The sequence below is a fragment of the Lissotriton helveticus genome, chromosome 3_1, assembly GCF_964261635.1.
Source record: "Lissotriton helveticus chromosome 3_1, aLisHel1.1, whole genome shotgun sequence".
Lineage (NCBI taxonomy): Eukaryota > Metazoa > Chordata > Amphibia > Caudata > Salamandridae > Lissotriton > Lissotriton helveticus.
Window position 1 is genome coordinate 1,557,692,508 of NC_136061.1, and position 25,198 is coordinate 1,557,717,705.

Consider the following 25,198-nt stretch of genomic DNA (forward strand, 5'->3'; position numbering starts at 1 on the left):
CTGATAAGGGACACTGTCTGCTAAAATGTTTCCTAATGCTATAGGGTTAACAAAATATGGTGCTGAAGCTGTAGTACAGATGGGATAATTGACTTTAGGAAGAATTTATTGATTTCTTGTTTTCTTCTTGTGTAGTAAAATTGACTTACTCTGTTTAACCTTTTAAAAAACATACTAAAACCAAAAAGAGTCGGAAACGTCAGGAAACCAGAAACAATGGAAATAGAGTGCCAAGTTAACCGAAAAATCTTGCAACATTATCGCAATACTATAATTAAAAAATAAGATTGATTATCAATTCAAATTAGAACGTGAAACTAATATGAACAAAGTAAAGTAAAATACAAACAGAACTCAATTTTTTAATTAGTTGTAGTCAGGGTTCCCAACTATTGAACCAACAGCAGTGAAGGACATGGTTACAATATTTCATAAAGTAGTAAGAGTTGTGGTCGTGGGCGCATGCACTGATGGTTACAAACGTATTTTTATATGCAGAATACTGCTGCATGGTGGCGGCAGCCGGTACCAAGTGCCACACATTTAGCCGTCCATGTGAACCGTACGGTTAGAACACATTAATATAGCCCCGGATAAAATTTGTATCATTAAGTGGTAAGAAGTAAGCTACAGTAATACTCTTTTAGGTCCATAAGGTCAATGACTAACTTAATTTTAATACGGGTGAACAGATCTCCCTATACATTTATTGAATTTTTCATATTTTGAAATTTCACACAGTAATCAGAGTATGTGAATGTCCTGTTCAGCCACATTCTAGCAAGCAGAGGATCTCTCAGTCAAGCGGTGGAAGGGCCTTCACTGCTTCCATATCCTCAATTTCAGAGATGGTACACGTTGGCCTGCAGAAAACATTAACACCAGGTCAGCAGTACACAGAAACAGCTTGAGGGACTCACATTGTGTTGTGTTGATCATTAATAGAAGGCCATTATCTAAAGTTCCTGTTCGTATTTAACCAAACACTGTTGTTATTACCCAAATAAATGGCAATCATTTTGTCAGGTACTATGTTAAAAACATAAAACAAATGTAAAAACATACTTAGAAAATGTTTAAAATTGTAAATTGTGGCTGTATGCTGAACTAAAGTGAAAGGGCCACGGGGTTCTGCTATGAATACAAGGAGAAAAAAATAGCGACATGAGGAAAAGGAACAAATGCAAGAATTTGTAATTAAAGGATTAAACTTAAAAAAAATTGGGTGTGCTTAGACGAAAATAGAGAAACCCTCTTCCTGTTATAAAACAGATGCCCATCTACCACCAAGCTTCTAAAAAATGCCACAAGTTGCAATTTTGATGGAAACATATTGAACAGTCAATGTCAATTTCTTCTACAAAGGTAGTCCAATGTTATCAAAATCAGCAATGGCACAACGAATCATGAGAAATAAAGAAGAAAAAGCAACAGGATTTGCCTTATTTTTCTTTAAATTTGGTTTTTTTTTACAACTGTTAAGAAACATTTTTATTGCGCCATTTGCAACCAAAGCCATATGGTTAATATGTAAAACATTTAGCATTTTTTCACTTTATAATATAGGATGAACAGGGTATCCAAAAACACAGTAGAACTATACATGAAAAATAAATGCATTATTGCATGCTAAAATTACATCCACTCCCATAAACATTAAAGGTTTCAATATTTAAATAAAGATTTCCAACTAAAAACACATATGCAAACTCACAGTCTGGAAATAGTTACAAAACCAGGTTAATAAATTAGCGTTTAACTTCTAAAGAAAGTGAAGATAAGTTGGTACAATCCTGATATCACTGCAGCTGGGGAATCGGAGAAGGCAGAGAGACAGTCTGGTCTTAGCAATATAAGGGAGCTTCAAATTACACAGGACTTCTTAGGTGCAGGAAATGAGTTCAACCCATTTAATAACCGTGGATTCTTTGCTTCCTGACTACCTGGATTTAAGTCTAAGCCAATTAAGTCTCACTCACTGTAAATTCTGTGAAAATGGACTTACTGTACCAAACACTAGTGTCTGCCTTTTAGGATAACAGAGCTGCTGCACAGATAGGGTCAGAGGCTCTGTGCTGATTACATGTGAAAACGTGAGTGCATGCATGTGGACATGTGAGCCGGGTCACCGTGTGAGACTACAGTCTAGCTCAAACTGTATCTGGGCACAGGTAGCCGGTCACAAAAAACTGACAATTCAGGGATTGCTGCTGACTTGGTAGAGGCCTTATAATTTGAGTGGACACTCGTATTGTAGGTCTGTAGTGTTTACTGAAAAGACTGTGAGCACACTGCATTATTTCCGATGAGCGAAATCTGTGCCACCATAGTTTCCCCGTACTTAGGCCTAGAGATATTGGTCAGGTATCAATTTTAGGGAAACCATGTACACCAAGTGCAGATCCACTGTTGCTTTTGTGATAACTGTACTCCTTATGGCACTTTAAGAATGTTCATATTTCCTTGACCCAGCCACAATGGGGTTCCAGGACTTTGCGCCCTTACTGGACCAAGTTCATTGCTCTGCTGTCGAGTAGGAGGATCAAAGGTCTCTTCACACAGTCGAGTCATTAGCGTTGCTTGGCCCAGTTCCTTGGAAAGGACGGGGCTTTGGAGATGAATTCTGGATATCAACTCTTCACGCTGCACCTGGGCTCGACAATTCCATGCCCACAGAAACAACGGAGGAAGGCCAGACCTTTGGACCCAAACACAAGAGGGCTTTTTTTTTTAGTTTTTGTGGAAAGGGATAAGGCAGCTGAGTCAGTTGGGGGTGGGGTCCTAATCTTTCATGGAAAGTTTTTCCATAGGATACTTGAAACTGTCGTGTTGGAATGTCCCACAGTGCTGCGCAGGAGGGTTGGGGCAGGAGTAACATGATGGCTCGGCTCCCTTCAATTGGGCAGGGTGCACACGTTCCAGAGCGTGCCTCCCCCTCTTAAAACTTCCTGCACAAGGTAGAGACACTTGAGAAAACATCGGATCTGGGGCTCGACACCAAAAAATTGTCAAAATGGAACAAAGAAGATCCCGGAAACTCTGCAATTATGGATTATGGGACTCTGAAATTTCAGTTGCCACCCACGACACCCAGGACTAGGATGGGTCTCTCCAGGGCCAGTGTTGTTGGACCACTTCTGCCCCCTGAGGAACTGTATGAGTAATGGATCTGCTGGAGGGATTCCCTGTGACTTCTGTGGACTGGCCTTTGACTCCGCTGACACACAGGGGCCCTGCATATCGCCAAGAAGCTGTGGGAGCTGGGTAGTGTAGCAGCAAGGGTGATCTGCTTGTTGGCTTTGGAGGAGATGTGAAAAATGCGCCCAAGCAGGAAAGGGCATCACGAGCCCAGGCAGAGGATAGGTTAGGCAAGGGATCAGCAAAATTAAGGCCCTAAACAAGAATAAATCTTTATTGGGCAGAAGGTCTGAACAAAATGCACCAGGTGGCTAGAACAAGCTACCAACCCTACAAGGCCTGTCAAAATGCCTCTGAAGCTCGGTCTCTTGGAGGGAGCGGTTAAGAAAGTGAGTGTATAGCGCTCCGTCATCATTTCTACAATTCCCCTGGGGAGGGCCAAGCCCTTGGGGACAGCGCAACCTTTGTTCTTGATCATTAATGGGGAGTGCCTGCATGGGGCCCACTCCCCACGTGTAAAGTGCCATGAAGGAGGGCTTGGTTGTCAGTAAAGAGAAAGGTGAAGACTTATTACTTGTGAAAGACTCCTAGCTTTTTCATCTAATAACCCAATTTATTACATTCAGCATTTGAGTAGTCTGTTGATTTGCAATCAGTAAAACTGGACAGCTTCAAATATTATAGCATACAACACTTCAGGATTATCAAAGTAGGCTCTTTTTAGGTCTGGAGTCAGCCAAGACCTCATGATTTTTTAATGTGAGTCCCTCATGAGGTGTTGCTTTGTCCCTGGTTTGATTTGTTCCTGTTGCAGGCGCTAGGCTCAGCCACACAAGTGGGGTAGCATTTTTATTGGGAGAGGTGTGGAACCACTGGATGGTAGGAATTCTGTAAATCCCCACATATTCCAGACGTTTCTGTCACCAAACAAGGAGGGAAAGATATGATTTTAGGCACTGTGGGTAAGAAAAGGTAAAGGGATTCATGCATTTCACACCGCCCTGGGCTACTCTGGGTGTCTAGATTAAACATGTCTGGTTTGGGATGCAACGTGCCACACATCTAGGGTTAAACAAACACAGATGAGAATATTTTGCGCATCATTGCAAGGTCCAAAATCAGGCAAATAGGGTGATATTAGCTACCAGCCTGGAAGGTGTTAATTTAACCTCTCCGAGCTTCCTTCCAACCTAATTTTCTGCCTGTTGATTCAGGACTAGGATTGGGGACTGTTCTCCCTTTTGTGGGCCTCATGCAAGGTGTTGCTCCCGTCGGGTTATGTTTTGACACTATCACTGCCAGTGCATGCCATGGAATAGGACGACGAGCCATATTTGATCATCACTGTGAGAGATCTGGCAGCTTAGCTGAGACTGTAATGTCTGATTCCTGACAGTAACCTTCCAAATCAGACTACCCTGTCTCTGCCCCAACACATTTGGGCATTTGCCCCTCAAGATGAAGGAAGACTTACTCCCTGCTGGACTAGGGTTGCCACTTTTCCACAAAAAAGTTAATTGCCATGTGTGGTTATGTTAATCAATCAATCAATCACAGCATTTATATAGCGCACTACTCACCCGGAGGGTCTCAAGGCGCTAGGGGAGGGGGGGGGGGGTCCGCTACTGCTCGAACAGCCAGGTCTTGAGCTGCTTCCTGAAGGCGAGGTGGTCCTGGGTCAGGCGGAGGTGGGTCAGGAGGGAGTTCCAAGTCTTGGCGGCCAGGTGGGAGAAGGACCTTCCCCCTCTGGTGGCTCTTCGGACGCGGGGGACGGCGGCGAGGGCGTGGCCGGTCGATCGAAGCTGGCGTGTGGGAGCGTAGAAGTTGAGGCGGCTGTTGAGTTATCCGGGGCCTTGGTTGTGTAGGGCTTTGTGTGCGTGGGTGAGGAGACGGAAGGTGATTCTCTTGTTGACCGGGAGCCAGTGCAGGTCTCTCAGGTGTCCGGAGATGTGGCTGCGACGGGGGATGTCCAGGATGAGTCGTGCTGAGGCGTTCTTGATCCGCTGGAGTCTCTTCTGGAGTTTGGCGGTGGTACCGGCGTAGAGGGAGTTGGACGAGGGCCTGGGTGACCGTCTTCCTGGTCTCGGTGGGGTTCCACCGGAAGATCTTACGTAGCATGCGCAGGATGTTGAAGCATGACGAGGAGACGGCGTTGATTTGTCTGGTCATGGAGAGGGAGGAGTCCAGGATGAAGCCCAGGTTGCGTGCGTGGTCTGTTGGTTTGGGTGCGCTGCCCAGGGCGGGGGGCCACCAGGAGTCGTCCCAGGCGGAGGGTGAAGATCCCAGGATGAGGACTTCCGTCTTGTCCGAGTTCAGTTTCAGGCGACTGTTCATCCTCCACTTGGCTACGTCTGTCATCCCTTCGTGTAGGTTGGCTGTGGCGGCGGTGGGGTCGTTGGTGAGGGAGAGGATCAGCTGGGTGTCGTCGGCGTAGGAGATGATGTTGAGGTTGTGTTGGCGTGCGATGGCTGCGAGGGGGCTCATGTAGACGTTGAAGAGGGTTGGGCTGAGCGAGGAGCCTTGAGGAACGCCGCAGATGACTTCGGTGGCTTCTGACCTGAACGGGGTGAGGCGGACTCTCTGTGTCCTTCCGGCGAGGAAGGAGATGATCCATTCCAGTGCCTTCTCCTGGATTCCAACGTTGCTGAGGCGCTGCACTAGGGTGCGGTGGCAGACAGTGTCGAAAGCCGCGGAGAGGTCTAGGAGGATGAGGGCCGCTGTTTCTCCGTTGTCGAGCAGGGCTCGGATGTCATCGGTGGCTGCGATCAGGGCAGTCTCGGTGCTGTGGTTGGCCCGGAATCCAGACTGCGAGAGGTCGAGGGATCCGTTCGTCTCAAGGAAGGCGGCCAGCTGCTTGTTGACGGTCTTCTCGATGACTTTTGCAGGAAATGGGAGCAGCGAGATGGGGCGGTAGTTCTTGAGGTCGGCTGATGGTTTCTTCAGTAGAGCGCTGAGTTCGGCGTGCTTCCACCTCTCCGGGAAGGTAGCGGTGTCGAAGGAGGTGTTGATGATGTCCCGCAGGTGGGGTGCGATGACAGCGTCGGCCTTGTTGAAGACGTGGTGAGGGCAGGGGTCAGTCGGAGATCCGGAGTGGATGGAGTTCATCGTGCGGATGGTGTCTTCGGTGCTAATCGGGGTCCAGGCACGGAGGGTGGTGGTGGGGGGCGGTGGTTCGGTCGTGGCGTGCGTCGGTTGAGTGCTGAAGCTGTTGTGTATGTCCGCGATCTTGTTGTAGAAGTAGGAGGCCAGGGAGTTGCAGAGGTCTTGTGAAGAGGTGATGTCGTTGTTTCCGGCGTTGGGGTTGGAGAGCTCTTTAACGATGTTAAAGAGTTCCTTGCTGTTGTGTGCGTTGTTGTCCAGTCGTTCCTTGAATGCAGTTTTCTTGGTGGCGTGGATCAGTTGGTGGTGTTTTCGGGTGGCGAGCTTGAGGGCAGTCATGTTGTCCGGAGTTGGGTCTCTGCGCCAGGCTTTCTCGAGGGCTCGGCAGTTCCTCTTGGAGCTCTTCAGTTCGTCGGTGAACCATGGGGCTTTCTTGCTGCCGGGTCTGCTGGGCGGGGTCTTCAGAGGGGCGAGGTCGTCTGCGCAGTTGCTGATCCACTTTGTGAGGTTGGTGGCCGCCTGGCTGGGGTTCGTTGCGACGGTGGGAGGGTTTTGCTCAGGGAAGTTGCGAGCTGGTCGGCTGTGATCTTGTTCCAGCTTCTGCGTGCAACCTGGTGCTGGGGGTGGTCGGTCGTGGTCCTTCTGAAGCTGAAGTGGACGCAGCTGTGGTCCGTCCAGTGGAGTCCGGTGGCGTGGCTGAAGGTGATGTCCTTGCTGGATGAGAACACGGGGTCGAGAGTGTGTCCGGCGTAGTGGGTGGGGGTGGTCACCAGCTGCTTGAGTCCGAGGTTTGCGAGGTTGTCCAGCAGGGTGGTGGTGTTGCGGTCGTTGTTGTTCTCCAGGTGGAAGTTGAGGTCCCCGAGGAGGATGTAGTCAGCGGAGGGGAGGGCGTACGGGCTGATGAAGTCGGCGATGTCTTCGCTGAGTTGTGTGCGTGGTCCCGGGGGTCTGAAGATGAGGGTGCCTCTGAGGGTGGTCTTGGGGTTGATGTGGATCTGGAAGTGCAGGTGTTCGGTGGGTGCGAGGGTGTCGTCGGTGTTGGTCGTGATGCGGATGGTGTTCCTGTGGATGATGGCGATGCCTCCTCCTGTCTGGTTGACGCGGTCCCTCCGGATGATCTTGTAGCCGTCCGGGATGGCGATGGCGATGTCGGGCGCTGAGGAGGCGTTCATCCAGGTTTCCGTGAGGAAGGCGACGTCCGGGGCTGTGGTATCGAGCAGGTTAAGAGTCTGAAAAGGCCTGGACATGATACTAAATAGGACTATAAACAAAATCATATATATTCACTGACTTTTCTGACTTTGTTTACCACGGTCATGAATCATTAATGTAGCTCTAGAACACATTTAAAAGTGCTTTCTATTTACATTTGCTGTTGAGGTATGCGCTGATAAAGGCAAAAAATTCTGCCTTTAAGTGATTTTGCTTATTTTTGTACAGATTAGTAGAGCAGGTAGATAACTGGCCAGGTGTAAACTCTGTGCTGGAAAGAACTGGGGAAGGCTTCTCTGCTGGCTTTGCACGCATGCCCTCTATACTCGCCTCTCTCCCTGCCAGGTTCTACAAACTGGATCTTTTTGAAACGGGCAGCAAACCAGCAGAGAGAGCAGCTGGCAAACTCAGTTTATATGAGCAAGAAGGCTGGCCACAGGCGGCTGGTCAGTGAAAAATGCTCCTCGATACTAGTAGAGGATGCAGAACTCTAGACTTACCTCAGTTGTCATAGTTGCAAATAGCGGTGGGGCCGAGTGGTCGTGGGGTATTTCGACGGATGATGACGAGGTAAAATCAAATAAATAATTAACTTTGCCTCGTCATCATCCGTCGAAATCTCCCCCCGTACTCTGCCCCACCGCTCTTACCTGCGCAGGCCGCGGCTGGTTGCAAAGTGTCTGTTTTATGTGTGCCTTCTTCATCCAGTAGAGAACAAGGGTATTTAGCCAGCATGACTTTGCACTTTTGGTATTTAATCTCAAATGCTTAATTGGAAAAGTGAAACTACATGTCCCAGAATGCAATGAGATGTGGATTGAAAAGTATCAACTGCCAAGAGATGTCACATAATAAATGACCAATTGCCAGCAAACATTGTTAACTGAAAATACATTTGAATTTAATTTGAATTCATGCATGACGTGAAAGAGCAACAGGAAATGAATTAGCTATTGCTCAGTGCTGTGCATTACAAGTTGCTTCCCAGTTTCCGAAACTTACGGCCATCAATAACACCTGAGCAATGCATGATCTAAAGGCCACATGTTTATACTAGCTGGTGAAGTTGGCAGGCGCCCTTCAGGGAAGGTTACCATGAGCAGCGGCTACTACCGGATCCGGGTGGTTGGGTGGGGGCGGGAATAGGGACAGGGACAGGGACAGGGTATAGACAAAAAGGTTAAAAAAAACAAAAAACCCTTACCTGTGACGGCCGGATGGCCGCCAACTCTCCTCTGTCCTCTTCTTCCTGTATTCTGTTCCCGATGCAGGAAGCAGTAGGCAGGAAGCACCCAGGCAACCAGGCTCCCCTGAGCCAATCACAACGCTATCCGAGAGCCATGGTTCGGCGCTCAGCCAGGGAATGGGGGGTGGGCATATACTCCACGCAGGCTGTACTGCACCCTGCAAGGAGAACATGCAAAGTGCGCATGAATGTTTGGCAGGCCCGAGAGGGCTGGCCAAACAGTCATGTGCACTTAGGAGTGGGCAAACCACGCCTCCCCTGCTCCTCTGTCATGGGAGTAGCCTCGCGCCGTCCGCAAAGCTGCAGCAGGAGGAAACTTAAAATGATAATAATGCGATTTATTATCATTTTGTGTTTCCTTTACTTCACTGCTGAGAAGCAGTGGGGTGATGCTCCTCCTCCTGAGAGGAGTAGCCTCCACTGGTTACCATCAGGGGATCCCTAAAGAGTCTGCACTGAAGTCAATTTATGTTACTAGGCTAATTCCTACTACTGTTAAGGCACGTCCTCTGCTGTGGGATAGTGATAAGGCCAGGAGGGGAAAATCCTTTGATTGATGGGTGAAATTTCACTTGTTTGATCATTGGTTATATTTGCAATACAGTGTCACTCAAAATGTCACAACTGAGGCTGGGCAAGGTCACACATCAGAACACTACAAAAATAGAAATGGCTCACATAAGCAGACTGGAAACTAGGCAGCGTTGTTTGGTAGGTTTTCTGGGTGGCAGCCAAACCTGGGCCGAAATACTGCACCAAACCCATGGCCAAACAGGTAATTTTTTTAAACAGGAATGTTGTTGCGGCAGCATTTTGGGCCTTTTGTATTAGGAACGCTAGGCTGAGCCAGACAAGTAGTATAATGCATTTATCGGATAAAGTATGGGAATACAAAGTGGTATAACATTTTTACTATAAACTGAATTTCTCTCCATTATTGACTTCCAAATGTAAGGCAGTGTGCAAGAAAGATCACTTTTTTCAAACTTCCCTCTAAATCACTTGACCCCAAACTCAAAGGTGTCAAATACCCTCTATTTCTAAACTCAGTATCTTGTGTGTTTTTGGACAACCAACAAACACTAGATATCCCTGCAACCAGAAGGGTCTGAAGGACCTTTTTGGACTCAGAACAGTATGCTACTTTTCTAAACGAGTCATAGGTGTGAAAATTTGCAGATGAAAACTTAGTCACCAATTGTTAGGACTCTGCACACTGTACCCAGGCTAACCAGTGGTAAAGTGCTCGCTATTCAAACATGGTAAAATTGGTATACTCCCACATTTAATGTACATATATGAACATATAAGTACATAGTATATAGTACTACATGTACCTTGGGCCTGTATATTAAATACTACTAGTTGCGCCACAACCAAAAGTAGCACTAACTTGTTTGGATGCGTTTTGTCTTAACTCCGGACCCCCGCCGGCCTTCCAACACCATTTGAAGAACCACTCAAGTGGCACACAAACAGTGTGGGGGTGCTTGTCTACTCCCGCCCTGTCCGTGTGGAGGGGTTATCATTCTCAAGAAAAATGGTCCCAGCTACAGGGACCCGGACCCCTGCTTGTGGCCTATCTCAGACTGCTTGACCCGCCATCTTGGTTCAAGCGGCCTGCAGACGACTCAGACTGCAAGCAGCTAATTGTCGGGACCCAGCACACACCGGAGTGTGGAGTCCTTACAAGCTGCGGTGGTCCTACCTAGGCAGCATGGCTCCACCCCTGCGACGAAAGTCCAGTTGGTGAGTCACTTACCCTAAGTATGGCCAAAAGTTGAGAGGCTGCCATCTTGGGGTGTCTGCAACGAGCGGCCATGTGTCATTGCAGGCCTCTAGGTGTCCCCTGGGTGAGTGGACCTTCTAATGGTGACGGTGGTGCAGTGGCACTGCGCCAGTAGCAAGCTTCTCTCCCCCTGCTCTGAACTGTGGAAGAATGCTGGCGGGCTCAGCCGGCAGATGAGATGCCATTAAGGAGAGGGAGGCCTCACGACTTCTGAAACCGGGCTCGGTGTTGCCGGGACCCTGCCTCCAGGAACCACCCTGAAGGTGAGCACAGGCTAGGCAAGAAAGCCTCCACCCTGCTGGGCCCCTGCAGATTTGCTGGTGGGTGACCGGAGTGATTGGGCTCCAACGTCTGCTGTGGATTGGTGGTGGGTCTCCGCCTACCCTCCTGCACCAGTCCTGTGTCGGGGTGTGACTCAGTGACTTCGGCTGGCCATATGATGCGCTGGTATTACCAGTGAGTGACTGAGCAGAGGTGTCTGCACCCCCTCTCCTCCCACCTTCAGTGACCCTGCTGACAAAGGTGTGAGGCCCAGCACTTGAAAGCGGACTAGGCCGTGACTTGGTCGCAGGCCTCATGTTCCTTCTATACTTTCTTCCTGGAACGGCAGAAGAGTCAGCAGCGTCCACTGTAGCCAGCTTCACAGTTGGGCGTTGGAGGCAGCTCGATCCACAGGCTTTGACTGCTTGCTCAATGTGGCCCACCTGAATGGCATAGAGACTGCGGTGCACAGGCTGTGGGCCCCTGGGCCTCATCTGGGCCCCAGATGCCTGGGTTGGGCTGCCTGCATCTGCTTCTTCTCTGTGATCCCTTCATTTCCAGCATGATGTGGATTCGTCGGACCCCCTCACCCACCACAGCAGCTGGAGATTCAGTACCAGCACCCATATCCCAAGCTTACAATGACCGCTTCCTACAAGAAATCCACTCTGAAATAAGCTCCCTCAAAAAGACTTTAAGTCCTGTATTCAAGACATCTGACATGATGTCGATGAAAGGGTGGGGGGAGGGGGTAGATGACTTGAATGCAAGGTGGATGTTCGATCAGAATATCAAGAAATGCTCTGGTACAAAATTACCATTTATAACTCATTGACATCAAGTTCTCGATCTTCAAATTTTCTGTGTTTTTTGATTCATGTCCTGTTATTTGTGTTAACTGATTTGCGAATTTGTGTGGTGTGTACCAGGAAAGATAAGATTATCAAAAATTGAAAACTGCAAAAAAAGTTTTGAAATAAGAATAAGATAAATAATCGAAAGCGCTAGATTAATGTGTATGTTGTGTTCTTTTTTGATTAATATCATTTAATGGCAATGTGGGGTTCTATATAGATTTTGTATTGTGACATTGATCCCGCCCCATCTGGTAGGCCTTATTGGATCATACTCAGTTACATTTGTACTGGCACAAAGTGATAGCACTGGAAGTACAGCAGATCGAACTACAAATGAAGCAGGAAGACGTAGAGAACAGAGGCTGGCAGAACAATATCTGTATCAGTGGTATCCCAGGGGAGCAGAGGGCAGTGACATCATGGGCTTCACTGCGGAGCTTCTGTAAAGGATTTGCGGTGATGACGATGCTTCTCCCCAACACACGACAGGGCTCATTGTGTGGCATCTACACCAGGGCGACCAGGCCACTTCTTTACCGAAAAAGAAGCTATTTTGAAGGCATCACAGAGCAAAGCTTATCTGATCCTTTGTGGCCAAACTATTCAAAGATCTTTCTCCTTTCACCCCAGCTGCTACAGGGACTTAAGGCCCGTCATCAACAAACTGCAGGAACTTAACATTCACTACCAGTGAGGCCCTCTATTTGCCATCATGTTCACGTGGTAGGGCAAATGCTTGGCTCTCCAGTCCCAGATGGAAGCAAAACAGCTCTTGAAGCGCCACAGATCCATAGGACAGTGCCTCGCCGCTGCGCCGCTATCCTTCCCTTGAAGCGCTGCACCCCATATGGACTACGGTGCTGCCCCACCATTCTGACAAACATCACAACGAAACAGCCCCCCAGGAAACTAAAAGAGAAATCATCTGCCATTTCCGCAAAATGGAAAGGGAGCCCTCCCCAGTCCACTCAGCTACTGGCTCTGTATAATCTTGGACCTCTCTAACACTCTAGCTTGCCCTATGAGACAAACAGCAGAGGTCAGTTAGACATCTTAACTCATGCATCTTGGTCTCGGTGTTCTGCCTATTGAGATAATCGCTCATGCGGAGGACATGAAGGACTCCACCTCATGTCCAGGGATCAGGGCGCACAATCTGTTACTGCGGGCCTCAGCGCCTGCCTCCCATCGGGCTCACTGAATGGGAGCACTCTAAACATGAGAAGTCTCGGACATATACCTGGCCTAGCCCTACCTTACCATTGACCCCAACCTCTGCTGGCTGCAGGGGTCCAGGGTGCTTGGAAGCCGTCAACAAGCCCTCTCCTGTTGACAGGGCGAACACTCTCAACAGACGATCCCCCTCCGTTCACACCTCAGGCGAGTTACTACTCCGTTTTTACCGGCGTGATTGGACGCTGGACACTCCAGGACTTGAATGGATCTATTAGGTCCCGTTGGCCTCCTAATATTTGTGTTCTTACCATAATTTATAACTTCTCTAGGTCGGTTGACTACCGGGGGGAGCCTCTGCTTCCCTCTAACACATGCGGCATACCACTACTCAATTGCAGCTTAGATGCCACTACTCGGGCCTCCTCATTTGTTCACATTTTTAGCTATGCCCTTCCCCTAATTCCATCCTGGCCAATAACTCTCATTTGGGATAGAGGTCCCTCCCTGCCGCACCACCTGAGTGCTACTTCTGGGAGCATCTTCACACGCCCACCCGGCGACACAGCTGCTACGCCTCATCCCTCGCACATTGACCACTACACATCAGACTAAACTACTCTCTGTTAATGCCTGGGACATGAACCCAACTAATATAAGGCAGCACATTTGGCGCTATCTTCTCTTACAGGACCCCACTGTCATTTTTCTTCAAGAAACCCACCTCCTACGGGAGGACTCCCATTGTGCGTAACATCCAAAATACCCAAACTGCTTTTAGGCACATGATTCCACCAAGACAGCAGGTGGCTACTATGTATAAGGTGGGGTTTTGCACCACCATACTGAAGACAGTAAGGGATGGTTCCTGGCAAGGAGGGAGATTTGTAAACAGTGGTGCCAACCTCTAGCCCCAACGTGGCATGCCTGGCAGAAGTCAGTGAGGTATGTTAAAGAGATGAACAGGAAAAGTAAGAACAGGGCAGAGGATGAATGGTGAAATTATTGAGTAAATTATGTCCAGTGATTAAAAACTCTCAAGTCAGCAGTGGCTGAGGGATTGTGGTACAGGTCCACAGCCCAGAGAACTTGCCAGAAGCAGAGTCTGATACTGAGCACTATGGGTGGCCAGAGGCCGGATTGTGCTCATTGGAGATGTTATGAGCTCAATTAAAAAGAAAAGGGATGTGAATGGCTTTTACCAGAAGCTAACCCTGATACACAGGCCTACTCCTTTTACTCACATGTTCATACATCATACTCCCGCATAAATTACCTTTTTCTCACTCACTCACTCACTCGCTGCTTCGAGATCTGGAGACCGACACCATCTCGGACATTTCCATCTCAGAGCATGCCCATGCCGAACCTGCATGGACCTGTGGTGGGAGTACGTGACGGGCCTGCCACGCTGGCGTTTTCCCCCGCACCTGATTAGACATCCAGTCGATGTTGCTGAGATCCAAAAAGGAAACAAAGACTACTTTGGTCTAAACGACCTCCTGGGGATCTAAGGGCATACACTCTGGGACAGCTTCAAAGCCACCGTTAGGGGAGCTATATCCTCTATTGCCATTGCCTGTACGAGGGAGTCGTGACTAATGGAGATGGGTCTGGCTGCCGAGATCAAGACACTTGAGTGCCATGATCAGTTTGCCCCTTCCAGAAGCAACAAGAGGCAGTTGGCTTTGCTGCAGGGTCAGCTAAGGGCTCACAGGACAAATAAGCTGAATGATCCCTACTCGCCCTGAAGCAACGGTTCTATGGGCAAGGAATAAGGTGGGTGCATTCCTAGCCCACAAACTACAACAGCAGCATGCTCGATCACACATAGCCAAGATCAAGACAGAGGACACAACTTGGGCCACCACTGAACAGGCGAAACAACAGGCATTTCATAACTTCTACCAAGCTCTCTGTAATGGGAAGGATGCTCCCCAAAAGGTCATAGACTCTTCCCTTAGCACCTGTGCCTGGGATCCTCTTGATCCGCAACACACTGAACTCTTGGAAGCCCCCATTACTCTTGGTGAGCTGCACCATGCTCTGAGGGACACCCATCCCTGACAAGTTTCCAGTCGACATTTACAGAGCATTCCTTGCCCTCCTCCAGGATCGCATGTGGACAATTTTTAATGCGTTCACATCAGACACTGGCCTCATCCCGGCAATGGCAGCAGCACAAATTGCCCCCATTCCAAAGCCTAGCAAAAAATGCTAGCTCTGTGCCTCCTACCGCCCCATCGCTCTTTTAAACATGGACGCCAAGATCTACACTACGATCTTTGATGAAACAGTAACAGTTGGAGTCATAATTTCCTGGCCTGATCAAGCCAGATGAGGTAGGATTTATCCGCAATCGGCAAGGGGCAGACAACATCTCTCGTATTGTGCATCTGGTGGAGAAGTCCCACTGTCATAACATCCCCTCATGTCTTCTCTTGCTCGACATGGCAAAGGCTTTTAATAGGGTTAGTTGGCCATTCCCAAGGGTGGTCCTCTGGAAGTTTGGCCTTGGCTCTGGCATGATCTCCATGGGTAAGGTCTCCTATATCTCCCCTATGGCCACAATACGGGGCAGTCATCATCACACGCGGCTGATCAACCTGGCGAGAGGAACTCGGCAGGGGTGCCCACTTTCACCCCTGCTGTTTGCCTTGGCGGTGGAACCTTTGGCCATCACCATCCAACAGACGGAGTCCATCATGGGCCTTCCCTTCGGAGGGTGGCCCCACAAACTCAGTCTCTTTGCGGACAACTGTTTGAACACTCTTACACAACCTGCCACATCCTTCCCTGCGGCGGTGCACGCCATTACAGATTTTGAGCAGGTCTCCGGTTTCAGGGTTAACATGTCCAAATCCCACACATTGAACTTCACAATCCCAAAGCCGGATCTCCTGGCCCTACAATCTCTCACCCCTTTCCAATGGGCCCCACGAGCCATATGATACCTGGGTCTTAACATGACAGCCACTTTGATGACCTGAGCGCAAGCTTACTGGTCAGGATATCAGAAATCCATCCTAGAGGAGTTCCATCGGCGCGGCCCCTGCATGTGTCGTGGTTAGGTTGGCTTAACACCTTCAAAATGACTATCCTCCCAAAGGTCTTCTATCTATTCCAGACCGTGCCCACCCTCAACCTCCATACACACCATCACCTGGGGTATACATCCCAGGTTCTCGAACGCTGTGCGATGCTCCCCAGAGATTGAGGAGGACTAGCATACCGCAACCTCCGTAAATACTATTGGGCAGAACACCTCCTCTATATCTCTGAATGGGGAGCCCGGGAAAGAGAAAAGCTTTGGTTCCACATAGATCAGGATGTGGCCTGTAGGCCCTCTGGATCTTGCCTGGCTCCCTGAACATGCTAGGCCAGGAAGTGCCTACATAGCAGCCCCTACCAGGACTATCCTCGAGATCTGGGATAGGATCACGCTTAAACAGGATCTCATCATATTCCCCTCTCCAAATACTCCAGTAGCTCGCAATCTGCCGGGGCACACACAGAAGAACCTAACACCAAGCTTGTCACTGCCTTTGTTTCTATAGCCAGACCGAGCCAATCCCAGTGGAGAAGGGGAAAACTGACCAGAACCAGGTTAGGAGGTTGACAAAGGACAGAGGCTGACACTGGGCATAAAAGTGGCAACCCCAGAAACAGAAATCTGAAAACTGCTGGATCTATGAAGGTGCTTTATGAACTGAGAGTATTTGCCATTACAACGCCGCTGAGGAAGGGATAAAGACCGCCCGAAACGCGTCTGGCGTAGAATGTTATGAAACGTGCTCCAGTTCGGATGTCTGCGTGCAAGATGCCAATCAAATAAAAGAAGCTAAGAAATTTCTCGTGTGGTCTCCTTCCAAATGGGTCCCTGAAACGATTTGATATATATATATATATATATATATATATATATATATTACCTACTGGCGATAGCCAGTAGGTATATATAGTTAGGACCTAGCTACCATAGGAAATCCGCAACATTATATTGGGAATAACTTTGGCGCCGGTTGAGGAATTTGCGTGTAATTTACCAAAATTTTGGCCAGCTCCGCTGCGCTCCTTCCCTGAAAGTTACGGGGGGATTCGTGAAGTGGGGGCTGAGAAAAAAGGGGGGTCCCAAAACGTGTTTTCCCCACGTTAATTTACATAGGACGTTCTGACAAGGCTACAGCCCGAACCGCTGAACGGAATTACACCAAACTTGGCAAAATTGTAGGGACTGGTACGCAGATGTGCCTCTGAAATATTTGGTGAAAATTGCTCCAGTGGTTTTTATGAAAATTAACTTCAAACACACATATATATCTGGGCGGAGCCTAATCACACATCTCATCGTGAGATCTGATTGGCTGTCAGCACTTCATCCAAAACGTGTTGGCAGCCATCTTGGGACCAAAATACATGATAGCACCTCATTAAAAAACATTGTAGTTAATAGAGGGTTTTAGGACTTTAGTTACATTATAAATCATTTGTGGATGGTACCATACTCATTTTAGGAATTGTGGTGTGTTCTAAGGCGATTTTACAATGTGAAAAAGCCTTCTGCTGGGATATCATGAATCATGTTTGAAAGAAAACTATTATCTCATGCTTTTCCCACAGTGGTTTGGAAGGGGATCTATAAGCCAAACTGAACGCATATTTTCTGTAAATTCACATTATCTTTCTCAGTCATGTGAGAATGAAGTCTGACATTCTCAGTAAAACATGTACATCCAACAAGGACAGAGACTGTCAGTTGATTCCTTTGTGTTCTACTGCAGCCTCCTAGAGTGTTCTAAAGAACAACTATAGCGCTAACAGTCCTACCTATTACAAAGGTATGGCACACCTGAAGCCATCTTGATTGGAATAAAGTGGTAACTTTTAAAACATTTCATTTAAAAAGGAACAAAATGAGGGGGTATATTTTGCCATAGAAAGTATGATTAGTGCTGCAGAAAGAGTGACTTCCCAAATCCTCTTTTATTTCATTAGAAAATTCTGACATGCAGTCTCCCAAGATGGCCACCAGAGACAAAAGAGCCCAAATGTAGCCCAAATATCACCCAGATGTAGCCAAAGTATAGCCCAATGACAGAATGTCCCAGAGTGTTCTAAAGAACAACTAGAGCGCTAACAGTCTTACTTATGACACAAGTATGGCACACCAGAAGCCATCTTGATTGGAATGAAGTGGTAAGTCTGAAAACATTTAATTTAAAAAGGAACAAAATGAGGGGGTTTACTTTGCCATAGAAAGTATGATTAGCAGCCGACTTCCCTGGTGAGCAGTAGCTTTACTACAGTGATCTAATGAGCAACTAGAGTGCTAACATTCAGAATTTATGGCAAATGTGTGACACATCTGAATGCCTTCTTGATGGAACCAAAGTAAACAAGCATTGAAAATGCAATAGATCTCGCCCTCGTTTAAGTTAAAGCCATTCTGTTTGTAATGAGGTGGCTTTTTAGCTTTGCTTTTATTAGTGTTTTTAAAACTTTCATGTAAATAACATGCATATGTATGCATATATGTATATGTATGCATGCATTTATATTTGTATTTATATAGATATGCAGATTATATATGTTTATATATGTATGTATGTATATATATATAAATATATATATATATACACATACATAAATGCATATGCATATATATATGTGTATATGTGTGCGTGTAGAGAGAGTTAGAGAGGTAGAGGTGTAGAGGTAGAGGTAGAGAGGAGAGGTAGAGAGGTAGAGACTAGTAGAGAGAGAAGTAGAGAGAGGTAGAGAGAAGAGAGTGAGTAATAGAGAGTAGAGAGTGAGTAGTAGAGAGTAGTAGAGAGCAGTAGAGAGAGTAGAAGAGTGAGTAGTAGAGAGTAGTAGAGTGAATAGTAGAGTGAGTAGTAGAGAGTAAGTAGCAGAGTGAGTAGTAGAGAGCAGTAGAGAGTGAGTAGTAGAGAGTAGTAAAGAGTGAGTAGTAGAGAGTAGTAGAGAGTGAGTAGCAGAGAGAGAGAATAGTAGAGAGTAGTAGAGAGTGAGTAGTAGAGTGAGTAGTAGAGAGTAGTAGAGAGAGTAGTAGAGAGTGAGTAGTAGAGAGTAGTAGAGAGTGAGTAGTAGAGAGTGAGTAGTAGAGAGTAGTAGAGAGAGAAGTAGAGAGTGAGTAGTAGAGAGTAGTAGAGAGTGAGAAGTAGAGTGAGTGAGTAGTAGAGAATAGTAGATAGTGAGTAGTAAAGAGTGAGTAGTAGAGAGAGAGAGTAGTAGAGAGTGAGTAGTAGAGAGTAGAGAGTAGTAGAGAATGAGTAGTAGAGAGTAGTAGATAGTGAGTAGTAGGGAGTGAGTAGTAGGGAGAGAGTAGTAGAGAATGAGTAGTAGAGAGTGAGTATTAGAGAGTAGTGGAGTAGTAGAGAGTAAGTAGTAGAGAGTAGTGGAGAATATTCCAAAGTTTGGCACAGCACCACTTGCACAATAAGTCCAATCAAATCATATCACTTAGAGTCCTTATTGAAGCGCTGAATCTTGGTGTATATTCAAATGCTTTTATTTTCCTTAACCCCTTCCACGCTGATGACGAGCTGGGCTCGTCATGAGGTAGCCTCCTGCTACGCTGATGACGAGCTGGGCTCGTCACGTAACATGCGCTTTCGCAAAACTCTGCGTGCGGGCGGAGTTCCGCCCGCAGGCATGCGGTTAAGTTTATGTACCACAGCCAGCTGGCGCGTTTCGTTCTGTACAACAGAACTTCTTCAGGGCGTTATTTCCTTCAAATTATGTCGGTATCCTGTTGTCATATAACTAGACATTTCTTCCAAATGTTCGACGAGATGTAAGTACATTCGGCAGTGGCATGCGTTGCAGAGAGGTGTAAAAAGAGGCATAGCCTCATTACACCTCTGTGCAATGCAGCCTCCTGGCGCATACTGGAGGTTCCAGGTGGGCTAGTTGGCCCCAAGGGACCCCCAGTATGCAAGGGGAATTAGTTCCCCCTCTTCAAACATGCCACAGCCCCCTGGCGCATACTGGAGGCTCCTGGTGGGCTAGTTGGCCCCAAGGGACCCCCAGTATGCAAGGGGAATTAGTTCCCCCTCTGCAAACGCGCCAGGGGGCTGCGTTGCAGAGAAGTGTAACAAGGGGCATAGCCTCATTACACCTCTGCAATGCAGCCCCCTGGCGCATACTGGAGGTTCAAGGTGGGCTAGTTGGCCCCCAGGGGCCCCCAGTATGCAAGGGGAATTAGTTCCCCCTCTTCAAACATGCACGGGGCCTGCGTTGCAGAGAGGTGTAAAAAGGGGCGTGGCTTCATTACACCTCTCTGCAATGCAGTCCCCTGGCGCATACTGGAGATTCCTGGTGGGCTTTCAGGTCTTATATAGTTAGGAATTAGCATTAAAAAAACTTTGAAATTCACTGAAAAAAACATAGGTTTCAGGCCTTATATAGTTAGGAATTAACATTTAAAAAACCTTGCAAATTCACTGAAAAAACCATAGGTTTCAGGCCTTATATAGTTAGGAATTAGCATTTAAAAAACCTTTGAAATTCACTGAAAAAACCATAGGTTTCAGGCCTTATATAGTTAGGAATTAGCATTTAAAAAACCTTTAAAATGTGCTAAAAAAACTATAAGTTTTAGGGGTGTTATAGTTAGCTGGACATTTCACTCATACAAAACCATTGAAATTGCTCCTATATAGTTAGTTGTACTAACTATATTTCGTGCACCCGCTATCCACTGCTGTTGATGTCACATATTACATCATTCATGACATGGTCAGTGACATCACTGATGACATCTCAAATGACATCACTGATGACATCATCCACGTGACAATCACATACACCTTTTCATACACTAGTAAAATCTTTCATCACTCTTTGTAAAATACAGAGTATCATATTTGAATCCATTGTTACAGCAATACAAGTATCTAAAAACCCACTCAGTGATTCATAGATGTATACACACATCTAATCACTTACCTGTAGATTCACTCATACATGCTGTCAATGAACAATAGAACACTATCAAAAATACTTATACACCTAAATCGACATTACACACCAGCACACATCCTATTCACATATGAAGTCATCCTACTCACTTATGCAAACAATGGATCATACTTACATATTTACTTAGCTACACACTTATACAAACACAACTTCATCTATTCATTTAGATAGTAAATCATACTTAGTGAATTAAAAAATCATTATTACAAGTATAAAGTTATCCATACAGTCACTCACACAATCATTGAGTCTTATGTATACTTATTAATATACAACAACTGACACGTACACTGGCTTTTATTTTTCTAGGTTGTTGGACATGTACCATTGAAAAATATATTTGCTCATCACCACACCCATAAAGATATTCACTCACCCAAACAACTGTTAGAACATGTAGTTTTAACTTCATATATCTAGTGAATCAACTATTCACACATCTTTGGGCAGTCACACACCCCCCACCGAACCACACACACATTCACACTCCCATACAAATACTCAGTTAACTAATCAATAACTAATGCAGACTTTCACATAGCTAGTAACCAACTGGAGAACCAGTTTACACAACAACTGACAAAGTGATACAGATATTCAAACAGTTTAGTCACTATCCACTATATTTACTGAGACACTATAAATTGGTCAAGTAAACAGTCAATTACACTGCTACTAAATCCTCCATCCAAATATTTATTTTTATATATCCACTCATTCTTCAATGCAAATTGCTGTATATATAATGCATTTTTAATTACCAAGCAAATCACATTCACTGGATGATGTCATCAGTGATGTCATCAGTGATGTCATTTGAGATGTCATCAGTGATGTCACTGACAATGTCATGAATGATGTAATATGTGACATCATCAGCAGTGGATTGCTGCTGCGCGAAATATAGTTAGTACAACTAACTATATAGCAGCAATTTCAATGGTTTTGTATGAGTGAAATATCCAGCTAACTATAACACCCTTAAAACTTATAGTTTTTTGAGTGAATTTTAAAGGTTTTTTAAATGCTAATCCCTAACTATATAAGGCCTGAAACCTATGGTTTTTTCAGTGAATATATATATATATATATATATATATATATATATATATATATATATATATATATATTCTTTCGACAAGAGGGTTCCAACACTAACTTGAAAGGAAAGAATAAATTAAAGTGTGATTATCACAACTCACCCTGCAGTTAGCTTACGTTCTTTCTGTGATGAACAGCACAGAAAGATGGAGCGTGTTATTTTGCAAAAAGGCATTTGATATACTTTAAATGTCTGATGTGCTTTTTCTGCCTTTTGAGTCATTCTATATATAATGCATATTATAGGAGCCTCTGACCCTATCATAAAACAGAGGAAGGTGGCTGTATGGAGCTCTCAGTGAAGCAGAATTTATATTCTCCTTATGTTAGCTATCTATGTAATGAGCTTTGTGTTATGCAGATAGTTGTCATATTTTGCACTAAAATTATAGGGACCACTGTTGCTCTCAAGGTGACCCAGGGCATGGCGATGACAGATTGAGGAAGGGTGTGCCTGTAATCTGTGACTGTTCCATTGAACAGCTTCCTTTCTGGCACGCAAGCAGTGACCTCAAGACTCAAGAAAATTGTATTTTTTGTCTCATTGTGGGCTGTTGCAAAAACAAACAAGCCCCAGTAAACATTCCATGTGGTGAGGGGAGATCTAATCTTCTGTGGGAGAAAAGTGTGTTCTGAGGTCACATCTCCACTGCTTTCACTTCTGTTTGATTCTATATGTGCGCACAGCAGGGTACTTTTTATTCCGATCTGTGGTTCTCTCAAAAAACTGAAATAGTTTGCTGAGATTCTTATTAAGAAGTGATCTAGTGTTACTTAAAAAAATCAATATCCACGAAAGAGCATTAACATTTGCTTAATGGAGCCTGTCTAACCAATAGATGTGGTTTCTACTCCTAAATTCCCTTCTTAAGCAGACGTGTACCTTTGATCGAGCAATATATATCACTTTTATCTCAGTTCCTGTATCTGGCATAACAGAAGTGTGTTCTGTTAAATGTGGAATTAAAAGTCACTATTTTACATTAGCCTAAAACGGTAAGAGCAGTAAAAATACAACAAATAGTTATAGTAAACAATATTGTCTGAGGGTGATTATTCCCTATGTTGCATGCTTTATATTGCATTACAATGATATGGCATCCATGACATTGTCATATCACTGCATCGCGATGTATAATAGGTGAATACAGTGGTTGGCAGGTTAGGCGGACGTTGCAAAGGTAGAAATGAGAAATATACTTACCATGTAGTAGTAGGCTATGTACTGGATGCTATGCAAATGTAGGTTGATATTATTAATCTCCATATAAACTGATATGAGGTTCTGGGGTACTTATTGATTGAGCTAGTGTTAGTGGAGAAGTGTGGCTCACTGGTTAGAGGCGGCAGACCTGTAAGCAGAGAACGGCCCGGGACCAGGGTTCAATTCCCGGCGCGGCAGGGTCTTGGACCAGGGTCAACGGACTCGATAATTCTCGCCTCAGTGCCTACTCTAACCAGGGAACACACTCAGTAACTCTGGGCATTAAGCTTGCCTCATCTCTACAACGGCCCCCCACAGACGCCAGGGATGCCTGGTTTCACCCTGGAGATACCCAGAAAGGGACCATCTCACAGGGAAAACCAGGACGGGTTCCCCAGCGGTCTACAGCGCCAGGACACTCGGGTAGAGTAACAGTGCGCTTTACAAGTATCCCACATTTACATTTACATTTACATAGTGCCATTCTCCAGCCCGGGTTGAAAACTACCAGGAAGTATCATTATTGCTAATTTATATCTGACTCGTAACTTTTTTTAGTGTAGTTAATATTGTTGTTAGGTTTTGCGTGCACAGCACTTGCACTGTGTTTGTGAAATTTATTGTTTTTAATATAAACTTAAAAGGGGCTTAAATCCCACCCCCTCTCTTCCCTGGCTTTTCATTGGTTCCTGTGCGTGCCACTTACTTTTCCTCAATTTCAAATATTAGCTGTAGCATATTTTCCTGCAATTACCAATGCTTGTTCCTCATCTGCTTCTCTTATTTATCAGTTTCCCGCAGCCGAAATACTGTTAACATCTGCTTTGATGGAACAAATTTGTTTCTAAAGTTTTGCCTCTTTTTGCTTTTTCGTCTTGCAACAGATTTATATTGCAACTTATCAGCAGGAGAGATTTCGTGATATTCCGAGAATCACAGGATGTTGCGCTACCAAGACTCGAACCGGGATCCCCAGCTCTCTAGTCAGTGGCTCTGCCCGCTGTGCCACATCCTCTCCCCTCCTGTGTTATTTGTCAGGGAACTCTTTCCTTCGTCTCGGACGATAACTGATAAAAACTGCTTTTTATTCATCACATATGCAAAACCGAAGCATTACCAATGCTTGTTTTAAGTTGTGCTGTTCATGGTATTATTTTAAGTGGACGGTTATTTGTTTATCTTAAGAATGCATAGTGCTACATTGACACTGTAAGAATTTTGGAGTATTAGTTGAGGTGGATGAGAACCCACCTCAAATAATAAACACAATCCTTGTGAGGGTGAACCGCAAAAGTCACTAAACAAACTTGCACTTAACCCTCTGGTAGCTTGGCACAATCGAAGTCAAGTTTAACCTAGAGACAATGTGTAAAATATTTATACAATAATCAAAGAGTAATTAAGTGAAAACACAAGAAAAATACCAAACCAAAATGACATTTTAAGAAGAAAAATGACACCAAAATAGCAAAACTTCAATAATTAAAATGGATTTTTTTTTTTTAAGTTTTAGGTAAAAATAGTACCAACTATGGGTATCTGGTCCTGTGGGACCGGGACAAAGTAACAAGTTCAGGCTGGCCACCATGGATCATGGAACGGATACAGGACGCAGTTCTTCCTGCTAGATGTTTTACTTTCTGACTTCAGCATGGGGACTGCATAGCACTGCTCTGCAACTATGCGTCAGGTGTGGTGAAGCTATCAGTTGGGAGCTGACTCCAGTCAAGTATCCAGGACCCTGAGGACAGCACCTTGAGGGTCGGGACTCACTCCACAGCAGTGGCCAGTAGATGGGACAAGGTCAGGTCCAGTTGGGTCTGGTCAGCTGGGAAGCAGGGAAGGCCTCTGGAAACTTGCTTTTATCACTGTAGTTCATACAGGAGGTCAGCGGACTTACCCTTCGAATCACGTCTGAAGTCTTGAGGTCGAAGCAAGCGGATCGAGTCTTCCTTCAACCATCAGTCTTTCTTCTAAATCTTCATAGATGTCTGCGTGCAAGATGCCAATCAAATAAAAGAAGCTAAGAAATTTCAAGTGTGGTCTCCTTCCAAATGGGTCCCTGAAACGATTTGTTATATTTAAAACGGCTGTCCGGGTCGAGGTAAGGAGACCCA

General features: G+C 45.8%; 1 protein-coding gene across 2 annotated transcripts in view; it reads right to left on the reverse strand.

Moving 5' to 3' along the window:
* Positions 1–342: 342 nt before the first annotated feature.
* The window catches only part of HOATZ (HOATZ cilia and flagella associated protein), a 172,734-nt gene continuing 147,878 nt past the window's right edge, over positions 343–25,198 (reverse strand). For both annotated transcript variants that reach the window (XM_078683953.1, XM_078683952.1), the window contains one exon: positions 343–863. In XM_078683953.1, the coding sequence (XP_078540079.1) occupies positions 797–863 (67 nt within the window). In that variant the 3' untranslated portion in view covers positions 343–796. The remainder of the gene's footprint in view (positions 864–25,198) is intronic.